This window comes from Protomyctophum parallelum (genome assembly GCF_964188405.1).
Source record: "Protomyctophum parallelum genome assembly, chromosome: 19".
In the NCBI taxonomy this organism is placed as follows: Eukaryota; Metazoa; Chordata; class Actinopteri; order Myctophiformes; family Myctophidae; genus Protomyctophum; species Protomyctophum parallelum.
In genome coordinates, this window is record NC_139717.1 from 29,236,338 (window position 1) to 29,258,989 (window position 22,652).

The 22,652-nt window shown below is 46.7% G+C and overlaps 1 protein-coding gene across 1 annotated transcript in view; it reads right to left on the bottom strand.

The window, feature by feature from the left end:
* Positions 1-416: 416 nt before the first annotated feature.
* afdna (afadin, adherens junction formation factor a) overlaps positions 417-22,652 on the bottom strand; it is a 169,380-nt gene continuing 147,144 nt past the window's right edge. Inside the window, exons 28-36 of the mRNA XM_083789691.1 lie at positions 22,227-22,401; positions 20,089-20,527; positions 18,363-18,637; positions 17,352-17,566; positions 16,263-16,442; positions 11,289-11,423; positions 7,605-8,208; positions 3,154-3,238; positions 417-2,546 (exon numbers count right to left, since the gene is read on the bottom strand). Coding sequence (XP_083645817.1) covers positions 2,402-2,546; positions 3,154-3,238; positions 7,605-8,208; positions 11,289-11,423; positions 16,263-16,442; positions 17,352-17,566; positions 18,363-18,637; positions 20,089-20,527; positions 22,227-22,401 — 2,253 coding nt within the window. The 3' untranslated portion in view covers positions 417-2,401. The remainder of the gene's footprint in view (positions 2,547-3,153; positions 3,239-7,604; positions 8,209-11,288; positions 11,424-16,262; positions 16,443-17,351; positions 17,567-18,362; positions 18,638-20,088; positions 20,528-22,226; positions 22,402-22,652) is intronic.

The following is a 22,652-nucleotide window of genomic DNA, read 5'->3' on the forward strand; positions in this document are numbered from 1 at the left end:
GTAGCTCAGTCGGTATATAGAGTTCTCGCCTTTCCACCGCAAGGTTCGATCCCGAGCACGGCCTGGCTGTAGTCGGTGTATGGCGAGGAGTACAGCCAACTGGGCGTATGGCGAGGAGCACGGCCAACTGGGCGTATGGCGAGGAGCACGGCCAACTGGGCGTATGGCGAGGAGCACGGCCAACTGGGCGTATGGCGAGGAGCACGGCCAACTGGGCGTATGGCGAGGAGCACGGCCAACTGGGCGTATGGCGAGGAGCACGGCCAACTGGGCGTATGGCGAGGAGTACGACCACCTAACTCGGCGTATGGCGAGGAGCACGGCCAACTCTGCGGGGATATAGACTCCTGCACCCTGGCTGATAGACAATAAGCCTCTCTGACTGACTTAGAAAAGACCACAGTTCCAGCCTGCACTGTTGAAAAATCTGTGTTTATTAATGATTTACAAAAGGCTAAACATGGAACCATTTAATTGATTCAGTTTATTTTGAAACCTAGAAAGGAGGCTGTGGGGGTAAGTGGGGACATTATGGTCTGTAGTGTTGATTCACGCTCTCTCACACACTCACACACACACACACACACACACACACACACACACACACACACGCTAAACATCCTTAAAAGCAGTAAACAGGATCTTATGTCTATAAACACTGTTGCTTATGGATGCAGAATCAGTTAACAGTCTCCGTTCCGCTTTCTCAACAAAATCATATTTACACACACACAAAGTCACTCAACAGAATGGCAGAAAATCTGTATATTTCAAATGTATTTCTTTGCTATGGTGGGAAGGTCCAAGGATTGATCTGGTGGTTGCGTTTTTAAATGAAGTTGTTTAATAAAATACAGTTTACCATAGAACAAGAGCTCCCAAAATGTCCATGTCTCATCACTGATCACTGGTAGAGTTAAAAACAAAATTGTGCAAGATATATATATTTGTTACACAACGTTTTAAATAAATACCTGTGATGCAAACAAGGACTATTTTTAATTAATTATTATTTTTCAGAGATGACGTTTCTATTCCCCGCTTTATCATGGCAAAGAATGTAGTGTACGATCAGTCACAGAATATTTTCCACACAGCTCTGCAAAATGACCTCAATTTCAAACAAAGAAAAATCCAATAGTAAAAAATAAAGTATCTTCAGAGGAGGGATGGAAGAAACATTTAAAACTATACCTGGTGAAACAGGGAGAACGGATGAAGGAAGGAAGGGGGAGTTCGCTATGTCACGTCTCCCCGTTTTAGTGACGCTGTAGGAAAATAGCCCCACTGGAACAGAACTGTTTGCCTGGTGATTGGTGACACTCAATGTTATTTAGTGCTGCTTGTTTGTTGCCACGTTATTTTCAGATCATTTTCATGTTGAGTGGCACAAATGTACGTGAGCGTGTCGACTTTGTACAGTAGTAAGGAGAAGAGTTCTGGCATCTGATATTTACAGTCTTCTTGTGCACTTTTTAAAGAACCTCCTATATATAATAAGACCCAGTGAATTCTAGTGTAGTGTAGAACATAAGGGAAAGTCATAGAACCTTCCAGAGTGAATCGGAAACAAAGAAAAATAAGCAATATTTAAGAAAAAACACATGCTCACCACTCGGTACGGAATGAAATCACACAGTGTATGGCAAACATGTTCACTCACCGAGTATCAGAATTAATACAAAAAAAGAAAGAAAGAAAGAAAAAAAGATTGGTCTCAATTCTCAATCCTGGGCAATTTATTTCTTCAAGAAATTAAAAGTGAGAAAGTATGTAATGCAGAAAAACAGCATAAAATAACATAAAATTGTTAATATTACAGTCAGCTATTTAAAAAAAAATTAAAAAAAAGGAAAAAAAAGGGTTTTAATCCCTAACCCAAGAACCACTTTACAAACAAAAATATATCCCCCTTCGTCATAGTGATTTCGCAACGTTTTCTATAATTAAAACATTTTTACAGTGATTTACCATAATATATCTTTGATAGATTTTAATGAAATAAAAAAAGAGATGTATGCCAGAAATGTCTCGCCTATTGCAACGATACAACTATGTCGTACATGAATGGTCCAATTAAAAAAAACGGGGAGAGGGAGCAAGAGAAAAATGGGCTAAAAACAATGGAGAGGAGACGCTGGTGTGAAGGCGGTCTCTCTCCCCTTTCATCTGCCAGGTAGGAACCAGAACCAGAACCAAGGTTGTCCCACAAACATCTAAAGACCATTCTCTTTGTTCTAATGAGGAACAGGCAGAAGAAGTCTTGAGATGGTTGTGGGGAAGCGAGGCGGAGTTGGCTGGGTGAAACAGGTACTGGTTTGGTGCCAGGAAAGGGGTAGTTCTCTCAGGGTGGAGTCGTTGCAGTTGGGGGGGTGAGACTAAGGCGGTGTTCTGAAGTCTACTACTTTGTGTTAAGTTCATTCTCCAGCTCCATGAGCTTGCGGGAGGCCTTGACCTTGTTGGACACCTCCTTCCCCTGGGAGAAGAGGCGCTGGCGTTCCTTAAACGTGAGGCTCTCGCCGGGGACTGAGTTTTCCTGCTCCTGGCTGCTTGGGAGGAGGAGGAGGTGGAGTTAGGAAGGGAAGGAACGTTGGATGAGAGGACTACTCATGGAAATGACACACAAACACACGACACTTAGACATCCACGTCCACCACTCTTATAACGTAAGACTCACCCATAACGTTTCTCAAACTCGAAGTAACACAAACTAATTTCCAAGAGTGGATTATCCCCCTGTGTGTGGTTCCAATCATGCACATTTGGATAATTAAACATCATAAAGTCACCAGAAATACAAGAGAGTGATTTTATACCATGGCCACAGAGAATACTTGAGATGATACTCACTTAAAGGCTGCCTTACAGTAGAGTGATAGAATTTTATATTTAAGACTGTTGTAACAGAGTCAAATGAACAACACATTCTTCTACCAGTTTGGTCTACATATCCACATTATGAATAATTGTTTTCCTGCATGTACATATACAGGTATCTTCTGAAAACAGCAATAAGTCATCCCGAAAAATGTTTTGGGATGTTTTTTATTGTGTCAATATCATATCGGCCCATCCCCAGAGGAAACCGGGTCGTACAGAATTAGCCTTCAAGTCACAGCATAATATAATTAGGGAGAGAGAGGGCAGCTCACCCTTTCGTCCACTTGTCTCGCGGGTCCTTGTAGACCTCCCCTGATCCTACAACTCCTGCTGTGTTTCCAGTGTATGAGTTAAATCCTGTCCACGTGTTGGAGGAGCCAGGTCCACGTGTTGGAGGAGCCAGGTCCACGTGTTGGAGGAGCAGGTTACACGCAGGAGACAAAGAGCAAAACATTAATGAGCAAGGTGCACCCGACGCCAGTGACACAGACGGCTAGAATATCTGGCGGACAAGCTGCTGGGTTATGAATCTGCAGTAATCCTATTGTACAACTGCAGCGTTGGGATTTGGGTCTTCGATTTGAAGACAACTAGAAATGTGACATTTGATAACTATAGTTGTAAGAGGGTGTGTGTAGCCTAGCCAGGATGCACGATTGCATGACCCTAGAAGAAAAGTCAAATCAAAGAACCGTCAGCCATGGGGCTAAAATATAAAATGGGTTTTGTTTGAGATGATGTTGGTGTACAATCTTCTACCCAGCAGTTTGTCCCGTTCACGTTCTGTATATATCACCAGGTTTCCCCACAGACCAGATCAAGCAGGAGTGCTAGAGAAGCGTTAGGCAGAGTGAAAGAGAGTGCTAGGGCTGTCACTACACCGGAGCGACAGGCAGAGAGAGTGAAAGAGAGTGCTAGGGCTGTCACTACACTGGAGCGACAGGCAGAGAGAGTGAAAGAGAGTGCTAGGGCTGTCACTACACCGGAGCGACAGGCAGAGAGATAAAAGACATCATGTTAGAAAGTTAAAAGCATTTCAAAGCCGGTATGAAGCAGCCGCATGGTCTGTGGTAGTGTTGTTGTCGGGGCTCTGGGGTCGAGAGTCATCCATAAGGTCATAGTTCCAGTGCTGAGAGAGATGCTATTTTATTATTATTTATGTTTTGTACATCACAAAGGAACCCAATTTTAAATTAAAGTTGCCCGTCAAGAGGGCATTTGCATATAAAGCAGAACTAGACCGTTTAATCAGAGCCAGACGGTATCGTGAGAAACGTCTGATTCTGCTGGACTGAGGAGAAGTACTGGACTCATAGATGACCTCGACCTTATGACCCCCGCTTGAAGAAAATGTTAATTGGTCGTCTCGGGTCGTCCACCGTGTCTTTTCCTCGGCCTAAAGACCCACTGTACCAAAAACTCCAGACTGGGTCAGGTTCAGAGCGGAAAACCAGTAAGTATATGGCCTGGCGCATGTGATCGTGTGAACCATGGGACAAGCCAGGGTTATGATATCAATCCTCAACTGGTCGTCTTCCAAGAAACACAACCAGAGGCCAAATGCATGCAGATTTTTGTAATGTTTTTTTTTTCCATTCTTTGTACTAGTTTTGGAGGGACTGGAGAGGGGTAGGCTTTGGTGGAATTCAGACACAAGACACAGTGACTCAGTCCAGGGGGTGTGTGTGTGTGTGTGTGTGTGTGTGTGTGTGTGTGTGTGTGTGTGTGAGTGAACCAAGACGGATTGATTCTGCTGGCAGCGTCTAGGATTTCGGAAAAGCAAACAGTCTTCTTATGGCTTTTCTTTTTTGGTTTGTAAGTGTAGTTTGGGACGAGCCCAAGGTAGGGTCCCGCTCGAGATGAAACCACACAAACACAAACTGGGCGAGAATAAAGTAACCCTTAGAGGAACCTCCATCCTTTATGGGCCGATGTAAGCTTATACCACTGGCTACGGCGCGCCATGGACATTCTTCACATTTCACAAAGAAGTTAGCCAAAGGTCTTATTGGGTTAAAGCCCGTGGATACATTTTAATCTCATTATTTCTCATCACTTGCAAATCAATCTTGGCTACTTATAAAATGTGGGGCGGATGTTCATGCGATGAATGGAGGGGAACGAACAGACTTGTTGCATTGCCATATCCTAGTCTGGCCGGCCAACAGAATCATCCGTCTGGAACGCACTGAAGGTCATTGGCCAGGGAAGGCAGAGGCTCAGGTGCTGATTGGGTGACCCCGAGCCCCTGCAATGCCCTGTGGGAATTGTAGTATGTTTAGTGAAGCTGGTGCATTAGACAGCATCACAGCTAGAGCCAGACAGACAGACGGCATCTGATAGACATTCAAACCAGCCAAAATGTAGACAGACAGACAAGACAGACAGACAGACAAGCAGGCAAGGCTGGAGAAGAAGGAACACTTGGCAAACAGTGGGATAGGTTGACATAGAACAACGACATTAAATACTAATGAAAGAAAGAGAATATAAGCTGGGGAGCATCGTGGTCAAAGCAAAGCGCAGGCAGTAAAAAGCAATGGACTTTCAGCTGATTATTTGGGAGTGAGATCCTGAGCAGCCATAGTGCAGTGGGAGTGGAATGGAGTGTGTGCCTCTGTGTGGTACTGAGATACCAGAGACAGAATGTCAGAGTGAGACGTGCACCGTTTAGTTTAGTCAGGTAGGTGTTTTCTCTGGGAGAAGGGGGTGGGTGTGGGTGGGGTGGGGTAGGAGGGAAGCGGGGTGTGTGGGGGGAGGGGGGTGGGTTAGTGGGGTGGTGTTCCTTTAAAATTGAGGAACCCAACACAAGGATTCCAATAAGGTCCAGGTAGTGCAGTTATTGTTGATTTGCACTGGTTTGAAAAAGGTGTGCGTTTGTGTATGAGAAGGCGTTCCATGCAGGGAGCCGTTCCCTGGGACTTAGGAATTGGTTCATTGAAGACTGTGTTGCATTTCGGGCACCGCTCCGTCTGTGGCTATTCAAAGGACTTTGGGTTTCTTCTGGTTCAGGTCAAAGAGGTCTAAGATCTGATTAATGTAAACTCTGGACTCTGGGGCTTAGGAATCGCATTAAAAATGTATTCAAGTCTAAGTTATGCTGATGAAAAGTAAAGTTTACCAGTAGTGTATCTTGGCATGAGCATGTCTGAGATTACTTAAAGCAAAGAAAACAGCCAATCTAAATAAGTTAGATTTACTTTGAGGCACATTGCACTTGATCCCGTAAGAAATCCTGCCCTCGAGGGCCTTTTGACTTTAAATAGGTGATGCTATCACTGCATAAAATATGGCCTAGGCCTCAAGACATTAGTCCTGGTTTTCTTTGGCCTTTCCAGTAAAATGCTATGTATTCCTACTACCAGCAGGGGTCACTGTGTGATTTGGATAATTTTTGTAATAATTTTGTACAAATGAACCACACAAGTTAAAGCTGCTATAAGCAATACTATGTAACATTTGTAATGACCTTTTTATTTTTTTAATTGGTGTTCAGACAGCCAGCAATGGGTAAAACGCTTCACAAAAAAAATGTAGTCTCTGTGACACATCTAGGGGCCGCAATCTGCATTAGAAGCTTTGTCATTGGTCGATTTGCCTGTCTACTTCCTGATTGGTTAGTCATTTTGACCAGGGTTTTATTTTTTCCGACCAATGACAAATCTTCTAGGAACAGATTGTGGCCCCTAGATGTGTCACAGAGAATAATTCTTTTTGGGAGCGTTTTACTCATTGCTGGCTGTCTGAATACCAAAAACAAAGTCATTAAAATGTTGACATATTATTGCTTATAGCAGCTTTAATCTAACAAGTCCACAAGTCTTCTGAACAACCAGAGACAGAGCAGAAAACGCCTCACTCAACAGATCTGTTCTCAGTGGGTGTGTCTGCACTGGAGATGTGTGTGCCTAATGCGTGTAGAAATGAGCGTTGATCCTTGATTGGCTGAGTGGGGGTGATTGATGGGTGTGTAAAGCCAATGGCGTGTCTTCTTCCAGAAGGCCAACGCTGCTAAAAGCCAACGAGAGGGGCGGGGCATGATGACACCGCAGAAGCAACCAACCAATCAACACACAGAGCAAGGCGAGAGAGAGTGACAACACCAACAGTACTATGATTGGCTCTCTGACGAGGTCTCTATCGGTTGGTAGTGAACAGCGGCGAGGGGGGAGGAGGGGGGGCAGGTAGGTTTATTGATTATCAATTGCTTTTACTGTCCGCCAGTCGTGACTGATTGCACTGATTGGAGGAAGGTGAGGAGGGAAATTCACTCGGGGAGGACAGGGGGAGAGAAGAGAGTCCGAAAAATAACATGAATGAAATACAAAACAAAACAAACAAACAAAAAAAACAGAAATGGAATCTGATTCAACTCGAGGAGAGGGAGTGAACAATGTTCCACACATAAAAAAACAAGAGAGACAAAACGGATGGAAGTTGTCGAATTTACGACGTGGATTGGCTAGCTATACGGAACGGAGCGGGTGAATTTGGACAAACACAAAGAAGAAGAAATAAGACTACAACGGGGTGGGGAAAAAATGGAAGGGCAGAATGCCTCTCTACTGTGAAGAATAGATCAAAAAGGGACACAAATTAACACCAAATTAACACTAAAACCAAAGAAGGCGTGACGATAGTGAAGTGAAGTGAGTGAATGAGAGGGGAGGTATGGAGGGCATCGTAGGGGAGCCTGTCTCCTCTCTCCTCTCTCTGGCTCTACCTTTGTAGCCGGCCGAGGCCATGTAGCAGGGTTTGGCGGGAGGGGGAGGGGCGTGGCCTGTACTGTTGGCGTTGTTGCTGCCCGGCGGCTGGAATGAGGCCGACAGGAAGATGCCGTCAGACATGGGGCGGGGCTTGCGCGCTGTGGGCGGCGGCGGCCGGCGCTTGACGTGATTGGGCATGGCGGCCTCGGGGAGGTCGCCGTACGACTTCCGGGTGGCCGACGCCTTAGCCTGACCTGAGAGGCCGCCGCCGCTGCCGGTGGAGGGCTCCTCCCCTTCCTCCTCCTCGTCCTCCTCCTCGCCCGTGTAGGAGACGAACTTGGCCGTGTAGAGCGTGTCGGGCGAGGCGACCTGCGCTTTGAGGTAGGAGGAGGTGTTTCTCTGCGGCGGGGGCGGGGGGGTGTTAGTGGACAGGGGGGGTGGTGCAGGGTGGTTGGGGGTGGGTGGCGTCGGTGAGGCGGGGGGCTGGTAGTCCCGGGGCAGGGGCGGCCGGTACAGACCGGCGGCTGGCTCGTCGGGGGTCAGCAACTTCCTCTCGGCCTCGTCGTGGCGCTGGTGGCGCGCCGCCTCCAGGCGCGAGTAGTACTCCTGTTCCTGTCTTCTCTACGGGGGAGGGGAGAACCGGTTAGTGGTCATTGACCTCCTCCCTCACACCACGGTAAGGGGGCTGACCTTCATTGGCTACATCAGATAGAGGATGCTACAGTACCAGAGTACCTCTCTAGTCTACAGGGAGTTACAGTACCCGAGTACCTCTCTAGTCTACAGGGAGTTACAGTACCCGAGTACCTCTCTAGTCTACAGGGAGTTGCCCCTTCCAAGTACCTCTCTAGTCTACAGGGAGTTGCCCCTTCCTAATCTCTGCACCGTATCCTGCACCATGTTCCACCCTTTCCCTCAGCACAAGTTTCCGCGGAAGTGTTACAGTGTATTATGTCTCAATGTAAATGCCAGAGAAAGGCTATGTTATGCTTGCATTCATGTGTATTCGCCTGTGCACCTCTCTCTGTGTGTGTGTGTGTGTGTGTGTGTGTGTGTGTGTGTGCGCGCGTCTGAGAGAGAACACCCAGAAGCAAGCTGGTGGGGATCTTAGGGACCGCCGAATGGTCTTTGTTTCACAACCAATCCCCCACTCTGCTGTGAAGTGGTTTGGCAGCTCTGAGGTCTGCCTACATTCACATCGTATGGTCTCACACACGCATGCAGGCCTAGACCGGCGGTATTTCTCTGGCTCCACACACACACACACACACACTCTGGGTTCTGGGAGGCCTTCATGGCTCTCTGGGTTTTGGGGGTCCTGGAGAGCAGCCAGCCGGTCCCCCCAGACAGAGTGGAGAGAGAGACTGCTGCATATGGGCTGGCCTGGAGTCAGCCAGCCGGTCCCCCCAGACAGAGTGGAGAGAGAGACTGCTGCATATGGGCTGGCCTGGAGTCAGCCAGCCGGTCCCCCCAGACAGAGTGGAGAGAGAGAGAGACTGCTGCATATGGGCTGGCCTGGAGTCTGGGTTGACCTACGGTAGGTGGGGTTAGTTTAGTATGTGGGACCGGGGGTTGATGATGATGTAAGGGTTGGCTGAGGACGGAGTCAGATTCTCCCTGTGTGTGTGTGTGTGTGTGTGTGTGTGTGTGTGTGTGTGTGTGTGTGTGTGTGTGTATGTGTGTGTGTGTGTGCGTATTCTGGTATGAACTTAATAATGAAAGCGGAAGGGATGAGGGGGGAAGGGTGGGCGGCATTCCCAAATATAATCGGAAGCAATGCCGAAATGGAATGGTTGGAACAAAAATAAATCAACGAATAAATATGAAACTAGAACTGCTTCCCCACAACAACAAAACAAAGGATTCCACGCAAACAAAAATAAATCAACAGAAGTGATCTCATTGACTGCCACCGACGGTAAAAACAACAATAAGGGCATCAACGACAGCACCACGACAATGGGAGTCCCATGCTTCTGTTCTGGGGGAGATCACATGATGCAACAATACAGTCACATCCAGGGGGGGGGGGGGGGGGGGGGAGGGAGGGAGGGGGACACAGGATGAACACAATTGGGACATTAAAATTATACACACAAATCATTGTCAACATTGTCATCATCATCTTGGTTATTTACCATGAATGTCTATCGCTTTTGTTTTTTTTATTAGGTTTCTAAAAAGGAATGCACCATCTTCAATGGGCATGCATTGTCCATTGAAGTCTACTGGAAATTCCATGAACCCAGAAATGGTGATTAATGTAAACTTTTATGATAGAAATGTTATCTATAGGCCTAATGGATGGAATTCAGTTTGGTTGCTAAAAGTTGCACGTTGAGCAATTTGAGTAATTAGCATAATGTGTGACCATACCATTAACTGCCTACTATATAAGGCAAAACATTCTAAATTTCATCTTTCTTTAAATTAAGATATTCTTATTTTTAATATTAACAGTGTAAAGCAAAACTAGCTCACTGACATAATGTCCTCGCCATCACTACCTGGCTTCAACAATCTGAAAATATCATTAATCATTTTTAAACCCTATTTATATACTTTGTTGTACGATCTATAGCAAATCTACAGTATAAGCTCATAGCACTTCATAATGTAGCTTTTTAAATCTTCTATTTATGCAGAATGTTTGATGAGAATTTGCTTATTTATACCCTTATTATGATGACATGCCCAGCATCGGGATGCTAAGGGTTGATGTGGTAAAAAAAAACATTTTTTAAATGATGTAAAACTGCTTCTTCTTGGTGGAGATTGTTAAGCCATTTAGACCTGAGGCCACATCAGTGTCACCTTATAGCATTTAACCACTTTAGTTTAAACATTATTATTTTAAACTTTAGCTGTTGAGAAATAGCAAATCTACAAACTCAGAGTGCGGCACTTGTACGAGCTTGTAGATCTGCTATTTTTGAAAAGTTGTGAAAATGTGTGCAAATCTTTGAATATATATTATATATATATATATATATCCCTGGAACTACATATTTTCATTATCTGTATTTTCCGCAGCCAAATACAGATAGTTCTGGGGGTCCTTGACATGAGAAAGATTGAGCACCACTGACATAGAAGCATAGTTTTTTCAGGAAACTGTTAGGATTTAGGAGATGTTGACCTCATGTCTAAATGGATTAACATGATAATGGTAAACCTGCTTCTTCTTGGTGGAGTTTGTTAAGCACCTCCCAGTGGTCCAACCAGCTGTGATGACTCACGGAACAAACATCCTGACCCAACGGTCACCACGGTGACGTCAATGGACACAACACAGTAGCGAGACGCGGTGTGCTCAATTTAACACATACGTACGCAGGCGGAGATGGGTGGGCGGACAGTAGCCCAGACAGACCACTGGAAATGTAACAAGTCCAAGACAGTAGAACTGTAGCTAAACCATAGCGCTACTAGTCTAGGGGCTAAAACACTTGCTATAGTCCAAACAAACATACAGCAGCCTGGGGCAAAAGAGATAAACACAAGGCATTACTTCACAGATGTTCCATTTTGTCTGGGCTGGCACTGGAGACGAAAAAAACTGGCTCAAATAAAGACCCACATCTATATTAGTGAATCATGACAACTATACCCCCTAGCTTTAGAGGAGTCCAAATCAGAATCTTTCCAGGAATATCTTCCTCCTTGCCGGACACCGTGCGCAGTCAGACAGACAGACATACCTTCTCCTCGGCCTCCCGTCTGGCTCTCTCCTCCTCCCTCCACCTCCTGTCCTCCTCCTGCTTGGCTCTCTCCTCCGCCTCTCGCTTACGGATCTCCTCCAGCTGCTGTTTGCGTCTTCTCTCCTCGTCCTGCAACTGCAGCCCGACCACGAGGCGTCGGGGCGAGGACAGAGAAAAACCACGGAAGACGTTAACAAACGCTTTGCAGACACGGGTTAGTCAGCGGTGCACGAAAACTAGGGATGTCCCGATCACGATCCTTTTGTTGCTGCTCCCGATCCGATTCCGATCATTTGATTTTGAGTATCTGCCTATTCCCGATTTATATTTTTATAGGATACTTATGCCATATCACAACAGTACAATATCCCAAATCACAGACACTATCCAGTCTAATATGATATGGATACAATATCAATATTGATATCGGATCGGGAGAGTCCCGATCACGTTTCTTTGCTCCCGATCAGATTCCGATCATTTGAAAATTACGTGATCGGCCACGATTTCCGATCACGTTGATCGATTTGGGACATCCCTAATGAGAACACCTCATCCAGAACACTGACCTGCTGGAATGGACACACAGACCTCAGAGAGATGAGAGACACCTCCCCCCGTTTCCCCACATGGACTCGGCTGCAGACTATAGCTACAGCATATATACTGAAACAGACTATAGCTACAGCATATATACTGAAACAGACTATAGCTACAGCATATATACTGAAACAGACTATAGCTACAGCATATATACTGAAACAGACTATAGCTACAGCATATATACTGAAACAGACTATAGCTACAGCATATATACTGAAACAGACTATAGCTACAGCATATATACTGAAACAGACTATAGCTACAGCATATATACTGAAACAGACTATAGCTACAGCATATATACTGAAACAGACTATAGCTACAGCATATATACTGAAACAGACTATAGCTACAGCATATATACTGAAACAGCCTATAGCTACAGCATATATACTGAAACAGACTATAGCTACAGCATATATACTGAAACAGACTATAGCTACAGCATATATACTGAAACAGACTATAGCTACAGCATATATACTGAAACAGACTATAGCTACAGCATATATACTGAAACAGCCTATAGCTACAGCATATATACTGAAACAGACTATAGCTACAGCATATATACTGAAACAGACTATAGCTACAGCATATATACTGAAACAGACTATAGCTACAGCATATATACTGAAACAGCCTATAGCTACAGCATATATACTGAAACAGACTATAGCTACAGCATATATACTGACACTGTTTGGCCTAAAGTTGGGATTTGTCTCACGAGGCTCTGCTCCCGAGGGGTGGAGCAGCAGTGTGCACTGCAAAAACACACAGCGTAGGCACGGCACTGACAGACACACGAACACAAACACACGGCGTAGGCAGACACACAAACACACAAAACAAACACACACACGACTGGACATGCGGATGGACGGGAGAACAGCAGCAACAGCGGCAAACAAAACACCACAATGACCCCTCTTCTTTCAGAGGCTTTAAATTAGGTTAGGTGCACTTGATTTCATTTACGGGACGTGCCGTGACAGTGTAACCTGGGACAAATGCTAATGTAACAGCACAGCTGTGCTGAGTAGGGGGGGGGGGGGGGGGGGGGGGCAGATCAAGTGAACCTAACGTTACTGCAAAGCCTTCAGCTGCTGTACTAGGTAATAATAATGATATCAATAATCAAGATAATAGCAGGCATATTCTAATTCTAAACACGCTGTCATACGAACACTCGAAACAAACGGAAACATACGGTGGACTCGATTGTGACTTTGTGCCATGAAGAGGCTAAGCACTGCAGGACAGGTCACCAAGCGCTCACACACACCAAGGTAAGATGGATAGATGGATATGAACATGGATAGCATCAAAGGTTTGCCCCATGCAGACGGCGCCAGCAACGAGACAAGAAGCCGGGACGGGGACAGGAGGACACATGCACAGTCCAGACAGGACGGGGACAGGAGGACACATGCACGGTCCAGACAGGACGGGGACAGGAGGACACATGCACGGTCCAGACAGGACGGGGACAGGAGGACACATGCACGGTCCAGACAGGACGGGGACAGGAGGACACATGGACGGTCCAGTGTCCTTTTTTTGCGATGTCTTGAGCCATGCACCTGCCGTCTCTATTTGCACTCAAATAAACTAAACTAAAGTCAAACCATCAAAACTAGACTGGCTATCGAATACATTACACACCACAAAACTATTGTTTTAGGGTCTGTGGAAAAGTACATTTCACACAGGTTAATAACACCAGTTAATTACATTTAAGACAATTAACACCAGTGAATTCAAATGAGTGGATTCTTTTTTTATAGCCCTGTGATTTCATTTAGGAATTCAACACTGTAGAGTATTTAAGATTTCTTTTAAGGCCTGTCATTTATAAAAACAAAATAAACTGCTAAAGCTCAGTGTGTTTTTGGTAAACAGCACAGCAGCATTTATGTTCTCACTGCTGTAGTTTACTCTGAGTGGACAGAGACGGACAGCTCCCACCAGCCAACGAGCATCCCCAGGATGGCCCCGCCCCTCCATGACAGAGTAACTCCCTCATAGGCTAAAATAATGGCATAGTCGTCCCCACACTTCCTGAACCCCCAAAACCCCCCGATGACACAAACCACGACAGTCCAAGATGAAGGTGGAGGGAGGGGTCAGAATGAGCCAATAGAAAAACACGGGTGGGTGGGCAGCCCAGACAGGAAACAGGAAGTGACGTGTGTGGGCATGTGTGTGTGTGTGTGTGTGTGTGTGTGTGGCGGAGGGGCGAAAGGAGGTAAAGGACATGTGGCGTTTTTAAAGAGGAAGAAACGTACCAAGTCTAGAACAGAGATAGCTGGGACAGCAGTCTGCTGCTAAAGAGAAGATCAGAATAGAATAGCAGAGGGAGGGAGAGAGAGAGAGTGAGAGAGAGAGAGAGAGAGAGAGAGAGAGAGAGAGAGAGAGAGACAGAGAGAGAGAGAGAGAGAGAGAGAGAGAGAGAGAGAGAGAGAGATACAGAGTGGAAGCGAGGAAGGAGATAAAAGAAAATATGAAAGAGAGGAATGGAGGAAGGGGGGGGGGGGAAGATAGATAGATAGTTGATTAAAAAAAGGAAGGGGAAGGAAGGGGGGTTGTTAGAAAGAAGAAAAATAAAATTCAATCAAAATAAAATCAGAAACCAAGACGGAAGCAGGGAAAAAAGAAAATATTGGTGGAAAGCAACAGGAAGTCATATATATGTAGAGAGAGAGCGAGAGAGAGTGAGTAGAGATTAAAGTGAAAACATTGCTTGGGGTTTTTCCAGCACTGCCAAAAGGAACATTCCCTCCATCAGTGTGGTTGTGATTAGCGTCATATGAACGGCCCCGTCTTCCTCAGATGGTGAGCGCACCCACGCCCACGTACGTACGTACGCATATCAATACGTGTATTCTTGTGGATTCTAGCAGGAGTCCAAGCCCTGTGTCCTTGATGTAAACACAAACTCACACAACCTGCCCTAGGCCTACTGCCTAGACATACACGCAATCCTGCTTCCCTGTGTCTCTACACTATACTATACTTCAAGGTCAGGACAACAGACCTTTCACGTTCAGGGCTGCGGTATGTTCAAGGTCAGTGCTGCAGCCGGTTCAGTAATAATGTTTTATTCAGAAGTGCGGTTTCTTTGTATGTGCTCAATTTTGCTTTCATTTCACAAAGCCGCACAGAACACAGTCTGTCTGTATTACAGAGACTGACTGTCAGGTTGTCCACTGGCCTTGTCGGGACCAGTTAAGAGACAGACTACATCGGAGTACGTTTAACCTAACCCCAGATCAGAATTTGTACCCGAGGGTCCCAAAGTCTTTTGTTCCTGCCTTCTTCCCCCAGGGGATCAATAAAGGTCCGTCTACCTTCCTCACACATTTAAAGTTTCTAAATAATATGACCATGTGATATAAATACCCCAAAAGTCCAAACCATCTGTAAACATATCAGAGACCAGTCTAAGATGATGCATATCTGGTTGTAATTTGCCCTAAAGACCACCATGAACAAATAAATGCATAAACCATCCTATGAAGCAAGCCGCAATCTTGGTACGTCAAAAATAGGACCGGCAACATTTGTGGCCAAGTTGCTACGCCACGCTCAGCAACATGCACCCAACCACACCACCCAACCAGCCGCCACGCTTCCATCCCTCCAGCCAATCACAATAGATCTTTTTTGTTGAAGCAGCTCAGCATGGCAAAGCGATGACATAAAGCATGTTGCAGCAGGTGCACATTGCAGGAGCATTTCATTGTTACTGCGAGCACTGCAATGGAGAGAGAGGAAGGAGAGGGGGGATGGATTTCCCCTTCCCTTCTCTATAGAGCAAGAGAGAGACTTAAAAATAAAAAAAGTTCTGACAGATGTGTTTCTGCATGCTCACTTGAGCTTGTAGGACAATGACAAGTGATGGTGGTGGGGTGGGGTGGGGTAGCTATACAGTAACCCCTGATTTATTTGGTCGTGCAAAGTGTCACAAACCCAGAGCTTTTAGTGTGTGACACCGGCACGAATCAGGATTAACTGACCCCCCCACCCCCCATCTTGGACCAATGCACACAGGTTGACGTAATGATTCATCCCATTCTGCATAATGAGCTGTTTGCCAATCTCTCTCCATCTCTTTCAATGCGTTTTCCCTTGGCTAATCCTTCTTTCCCTCCTCCTCTGTCCCATCCCTCTCTTTTCTCCTCCTCCTCTTTCTTCTCCTCCTCCTCCTCCTCCTCCTCCTCCTCCCACTCTTTTCTCCTCCTCCCCCTCCTCCTCCTCCTCCCTCTCTTCTCTCCTCCTCTGCTGAGCTACAAGGCGCTGCATGTCCGTTGCCCTCCGTTCCCTCCGTGTCTCTCTCTGCCCCGCCGCCGCCCCTCCCTCTCTCACCCTGGCTCTCTTCTCGGCCTCCAGCCTCTGCATGATCATCATGGTGTCCACGTCCTCGTCCTCCTCGTCCTCCTCGTCCTCATCGCTCTGGTTGGACTCCTGCAGTCGCTTCTGGAACTGCCACTCCAGCATCAGCTTCCGGAGGCGGTCGCTCTCCTCCGCGGTGCGCTCCGGTTTGGCCTGCAAGGACACACAGTTCAGTTAATGGTAATACTGTTAGCAGAGCTGCTGCTGCTACTGTACTGATTTCTAAAAGATTAGTTTTTGGCTTTTCTGCCTTTATTGAGGGCAGAAAGTGAAGACATACAGGAAATAGGGAGAGAGAAGGGGAGAGACATGCAACAAAAGGTCGTCATAAACGGGACTCGAACACGCAACGCTCTGTCAGGCCACAGCCTATATGTGGCATGCGCCTGGACCACTTGCTACCCTGCTACTGTACTACTGAAAAACCTTTTGTCTCAAAAAATAAACTTATTTTCTAAACTTTTCAAAAATAGTGAAAATGGAAGATCTTCAGGAACAAAATGAGTAGACTAGATAGACAGACTAGAGCAACCTCTAGACAGACTTAGACAAACATCCAATGCTGCTATGACCCAATTTTACACACCTTTAGAGACACTTTCTGCCTCTCTACATATCATTACAGCACTGCAATGTAGAGCAAACTGAATGGAAACTAAATGAAAACTAAGCTATGTTGACTAAAACTATGACTAAATACACTGTCGATTTTGTCAACAAATAAAAACTGGACTAAAATGTTAGGAAGGGACTAGTGGACAAGAGATCCAGTATAAGTCATTTTACACTTAGTTGCATGCTGAAAATAGCAGATCCTGTAGAATGTAGATCGAGCTTGTAGATCGGCTATTTTCAACAAGTGTAAAAACACTCATTATGACGGCATCAAGGCCCACCAAAATACATTTTAGTCGACTAAATCAACTGTAGATTCAGTCGACTAAAATCGTATGACATTTTAGTCGACTAAAACTAGACTAACACCAACATTCTGGGTGACTAAAATATGACTAAAACTAAATGAAAGCTATTCAAGAGACTACGACCAAAAACAACACTGACCTGGAGGTCCTGGATCTCCTTGTCCAGCAGGTCCACGATGTGCAGCTGCTGCTGCTTCTCGGCCTTCTCGCGGGCGTCCCTCTTCCAGGGGTCAGGGGACAGGCTGTCGCTGGACGACAGCTCCTCCTTGCTGATGGTGATGTACTGCAGGTCCCGTCGCTCGATGGTCCGCGGCTGCTGCTGAGGCAGCAGCTCCCTGATCACCGTGTCCATGCCTGCAAAGACATCATCGGAGACTTTAGGAAGTCCAAAAGGTATCTACAGTACACCCCCATTTCCATCTGTCGACATGGTTGAGAACTTTAAATTCCTGGGCATTCACATCACAGACACGTTCACATGGACACTCAACACCAGGTGCATCCTCAAGAAGTACCAAGGGACTTGTGAACTTTTATCGCTGTATAATTGAAAGCGTCTTAACTGGCTTTATCACAGTATGGTATTCTGTTTTTGTCCTGTTTATAATGGTGTATATAAGACAGAGTGCTCAAAGCAAAATCATTTCATTGTATTTATACATATGACAAATAAAGTGAACCTGAGCATGGGCATAGTGACAACAATCCCTTCATCTTTAGTTTACAGCCCTTCTCATATCATATCAAGGCCCATTATTTATTCAGCATTTGAGCTACGGACCATTTGATTTTAGCCTCTCAGACCCAAAACGGAGTACATTTTGGCGTCTTTGGACAAGATCGTGTCCACAATTCCATGCTGTATTAATGTCGGTACCATAGTAGGAGAGATAACAGGCAAACATTGAATTCTCGTAAATCAAAGCTTGCAAATCCACTATTATCGGTGCACTACATCAGTGCACGACGTGACGTGATGACTGATGACGTGGCGCATAAATTAGGCATTACATTGCAAAAGTGATTTTAAGACGGTACGTTGTGTGAAGCTAAGCGTCAAGCGGCATCCGACGCCATCTCATCTTTCATGCGTTGGTATTTACAGCAGAAAACATCCAAACAGAGTTTACTTTATTCCAGTGTGTTTTACCTGCAGAGTTGGGCGGGCCCAGAGGTTGGGCGGCCGGGAGAGGCACGGCAGAGCGAGGCAGGCTGGCCAGCTTCTCTGGCCTGGACGGAGGGGGTGGCTGTGGCTGGGGGGCCATGTAGGGCTGTGGCCCCGGGGCCACGGGGGCCCCTGGAGGGGGCCCGTGGTGTTGGGGAGGGGGCCCCGCTCCTCCTCCGCCGTTGTGGGGCTGAACGGGCATGACCGGGTTGGCCCGGATCTGGCCCAGCTTCCTCTCCTGCTCCCGCCTTTTCCTGTCCCTGGGGGATCAAAATCATCAGAACTTAATTGACAGTTTGGACGGCCGCTAATCGTTTAATCCAGGGTTCCACCGCACGTAAAACGCTATACCCGTCATTTGTTTAATGCGTTTAATTCGCCGTTTTATAATAATGAAAAATAAACCTGGTCCTGGGACCTGGTGACGAGGCTGTCGTGTTATGATGACGAAACCGGAAATCAAGTCAACCTCTGGGCTGCTAGGGCTTCTGGGAAATTGAGCCCAATGCAAGTGGACGTTTGTTTAGACTACAACTTGCTCTGCTCTGTGGTTTTGTATCGCATTGTCACGGCCGCTGGTGCGTCTGATCATAACAAGCAGACAGACAATTTTTCGTGGTTGAAAGCTGCAAATACTTCAGCGTATGCTCTAAAGGTAATAAAACAATATCGGCAGCGTAGAATATTTGATTAAATAGCGGGTAAATTTCATTCACTAAAAGTAAAACCCAATGACCCGTTGGAACTATTTCATTCACTAAAAGTAAAACCCAATGACCCGTTGGAACTATTTCATTCACTAAAAGTAAAACCCAATGACCCGTTGGAACTATTTCATTCACTAAAAGTAAAACCCAATGACCCGTTGGAACTATTTCATTCACTAAAAGTAAAACCCAATGACCCGTTGGAACTATTTCATTCACTAAAAGTAAAACCCAATGACCCGTTGGAACTATTTCATTCACTAAAAGTAAAAAGAGATAACGCGCATGACCACAGCTGAACAGCCAATCAGAGATGCGGTGAGGCGCCTTGATTGGGATTCATGATTACTGGCCAACTAAAAACCAGAGAGAGAAAGAGAGAGAGATAGCATTTCTAGCACAGTATTAAATAGTACATGTTACTGGAAGGAATGAGTTCATGGTAAGAGTGCAGCATACCATACAAATAAGGCTAAATTCCTTCCCGCAGCTGGCCCATGTTCTAATACGACCCCAGGCTCTCTGCTGCACGTTGTCACCCTCACTCTTTCTTACAGTTAAAATTCAGATTAGACACACCAACGGACCGACATGCGGAAACAACGGTCGGACATGTGCTGCTCCCGTGCTTGCGGTTACGGTTATGGTTTGAGGTAGGTTGTCGGTCTAATGACAGTCGGACCTAAAGGCTGTACCCGTTTCAACAAACCAGAAGGGTTCAAACAAACCAGAGCCATCTAATAGAAGAGTTACGACATTGAGGGGGCAGAAACCGAGCGCTCGAGCGCTGTTCAAACAGCCCTGAACTGAGACAAGCTGGAGTTGGAAATGCATTGTTTTCAATTTTAGGCATGTGTGCAACATGACAACTGTTTTAAAGTATTGTACAGTAACAACTAAAGTCTCTGTAATGTTTACGTTGTACTATTACTACAAAACAATCTAAAATAAAGGGATTAATGATCATTAAAGCTGGGCTGTAACTCTGAAACAAACCAGCCTACCTCTCCTCCTCCAGACGAGCCTTCTCCTTCTCGTACCAGCGCTGCTGCTCCTCCCTCTTCTTGCGGTCGGCCGCCTGCTGGGCGGCGGCGGGCGACACCGTGGGCGGCGGCGGCAGCGGCAGCTCCACCTGGGGGTCGTAGGGGTCGGGGTAGTGGGCGGGGGGCGGCGGCGGGGGCGGAGGGGGCAGGTCGGAGCGCGAGGGCGGCTGCTGCTGGGGGGCGTGCTGAGGGGGCACGGCGTGCTGCTGCTGGGGGGGGGGAGGAGGCTGGGCGTTGTTGTTGGGGGTCTTCCAGCGGCCCGGCCCGCTCTTGTGGTTCTGGCCCTTGTTGGACGACGAGGACGAGGCGGAGAAGTTGAGGTGCTCCTGGCTGGAGGTGGACGACTCCACGGACGAGGACACCGGGTGGTGGTTCCCCCAGGGGTCCATGCCGCCCACACCTACACACACAGTACAGTACAGTGAGAGGAGTCGGAGTGCAGTACAGTACAGACACACACAGTACAGTACAGTGAGGGACACGGTACAGTACAGTGAGAGGCGTCAGAGTGCTTGAATGCATTTATTTGCATACTTTCTTTTCTGACTTTATTGATAGGTTGAAAGTAGACTGACAGGAAATGGGGAGAGACATGGGGGGGGAAGACATGCGGATCATCGGGCATCGGGATCGGACCCACGGCACACCGTCAGGCTGGGTGCCCAGACGGTTGAGCTAACCGTCAGGCTGGCTCAGCAGCCTCTAGGTGCCCAGACGGTTGAGCTAACCGTCAGGCTGGCTCAGCAGCCTCTAGACGCCCAGACGGTTGAGCTAACCGTCAGCCTGGCTCAGCAGCCTCTAGACGCCCAGACGGTTGAGCTAACCGTCAGCCTGGCTCAGCAGCCTCTAGGTGCCCAGACGGTTGAGCTAACCATCAGGCTGGCTCAGCAGCCTGGGTGCCCAGACGGTTGAGCTAACCGTCAGGCTGGCTCAGCAGCCTAGGTGCCCAGACGGTTGAGCTAACCGTCAGGCTGGCTCAGCAGCCTCTAGGTGCCCAGACGGTTGAGCTAACCGTCAGGCTGTCTCAGCAGCCTGGGTGCCCAGACTGTTGAGCTAAATGCTTAGTTATGTTTCGGTTTTGGTCATAGTCCCTCAAAAATGCCACCTTAATCTGTTTATCTTAATCAGGTTAAGGTCGTAATAACTGTACGCATAATGTTATTATGTCACATCCTAGTATTTTTTTGGCTGTATGTTGATGTTTTCTTGGATTGTTTCTATGGTCAAATGGGAGCCTCGTGGACAGGAAACAAGCTTAATAGTCAGGGAATATTATCAGTATAATGTCAAATCTGGGAATACATTTCTTACCAAGAATGTTCTTCACCAATGTGTTTGTAAAGGTGTCTAACATCATATCCCACATTGGTTTCTGTTCAACCACCCTAGGGGAATTTTGACAGCTGCTGAAAGTTGGGGTACCATCAACAGCCAATATAAGGCAAAATGTTCTAAATTTCATTATGCTTTAAGTAGCATGTGACGTGTCAAACTAGGGGGTTTTCATCATTCTGAAACCATACCAAGCATTAGTTTTGCACAAAAAACACTCACACAGCTTGTAGATCTGCTATTTTTAAGTATAAAATAATGCTTAAAACACCAAAAAGGGGTTCACCATCCTGAATGGTTTAAGTGGAGTGGTGGGTGACTTGAACACTATGCAGAAAAGGCGTAGAACCTTTTCTGCATAGCGTTCAAGTCACCCACGACTACTCACGCTTAATTAATTCATGCTCTGTGGACTGTGGTATGATTGTGTTGTGAGCCTAGCTGGTAGTCCATGTCTCTGTGCTGGTATTAGTAGAGCTAAGGGGGCCTCACCTCGCTGGTAGTCCATGTCTCTGTGCTGGTATTAGTAGAGCTACGGGGGCCTCACCTCGCTGGTAGTCCATGTCTCTGTGCTGGTATTAGTAGAGCTACGGGGGCCTCACCTCGCTGGTAGTCCATGTCTCTGTGCTGGTATTAGTAGAGCTACGGGGGCCTCACCTCGCTGGTAGTCCATGTCTCTGTGCTGGTATTAGTAGAGCTATGGGGGCCTCACCTCGCTGGTAGTCCATGTATCTGTGCTGGTATTAGTAGAGCTATGGGGGCCTCACCTCGCTGGTAGTCCATGTCTCTGTGCTGGTATTCGTGTGGACTGTGCTGGTACTCTTGCTGGTCTCTGGCGTAGAGCGGCTCCTCTCGGTGGTGCTGCGGCTGCATGTGGACCAGATCCTCCGGCCTCAGGGGGCCCGCCGGGGGATACAGCTCCTCCTGGGAGTGAGCCACGTGCTGGGGGACAGACGGCAGGGTGGGGAGAGGAGCGGGAGTCAATTTGGACATGCTACAAAGATGGCCCTTTACCCGGGGACCAACATCTTTCTCTGTTGATATTAAATTTTTTACTAGTGGGCTCGGGAAATGTCCCATGACATCGAAATATCGCAATATTTTCGTGATATTGAATACCCCGCCACCACCATTATTAAAGGTATAACTGAATATTCATCAAACATGTAATGAAAATGTTTTTTTAGACACCC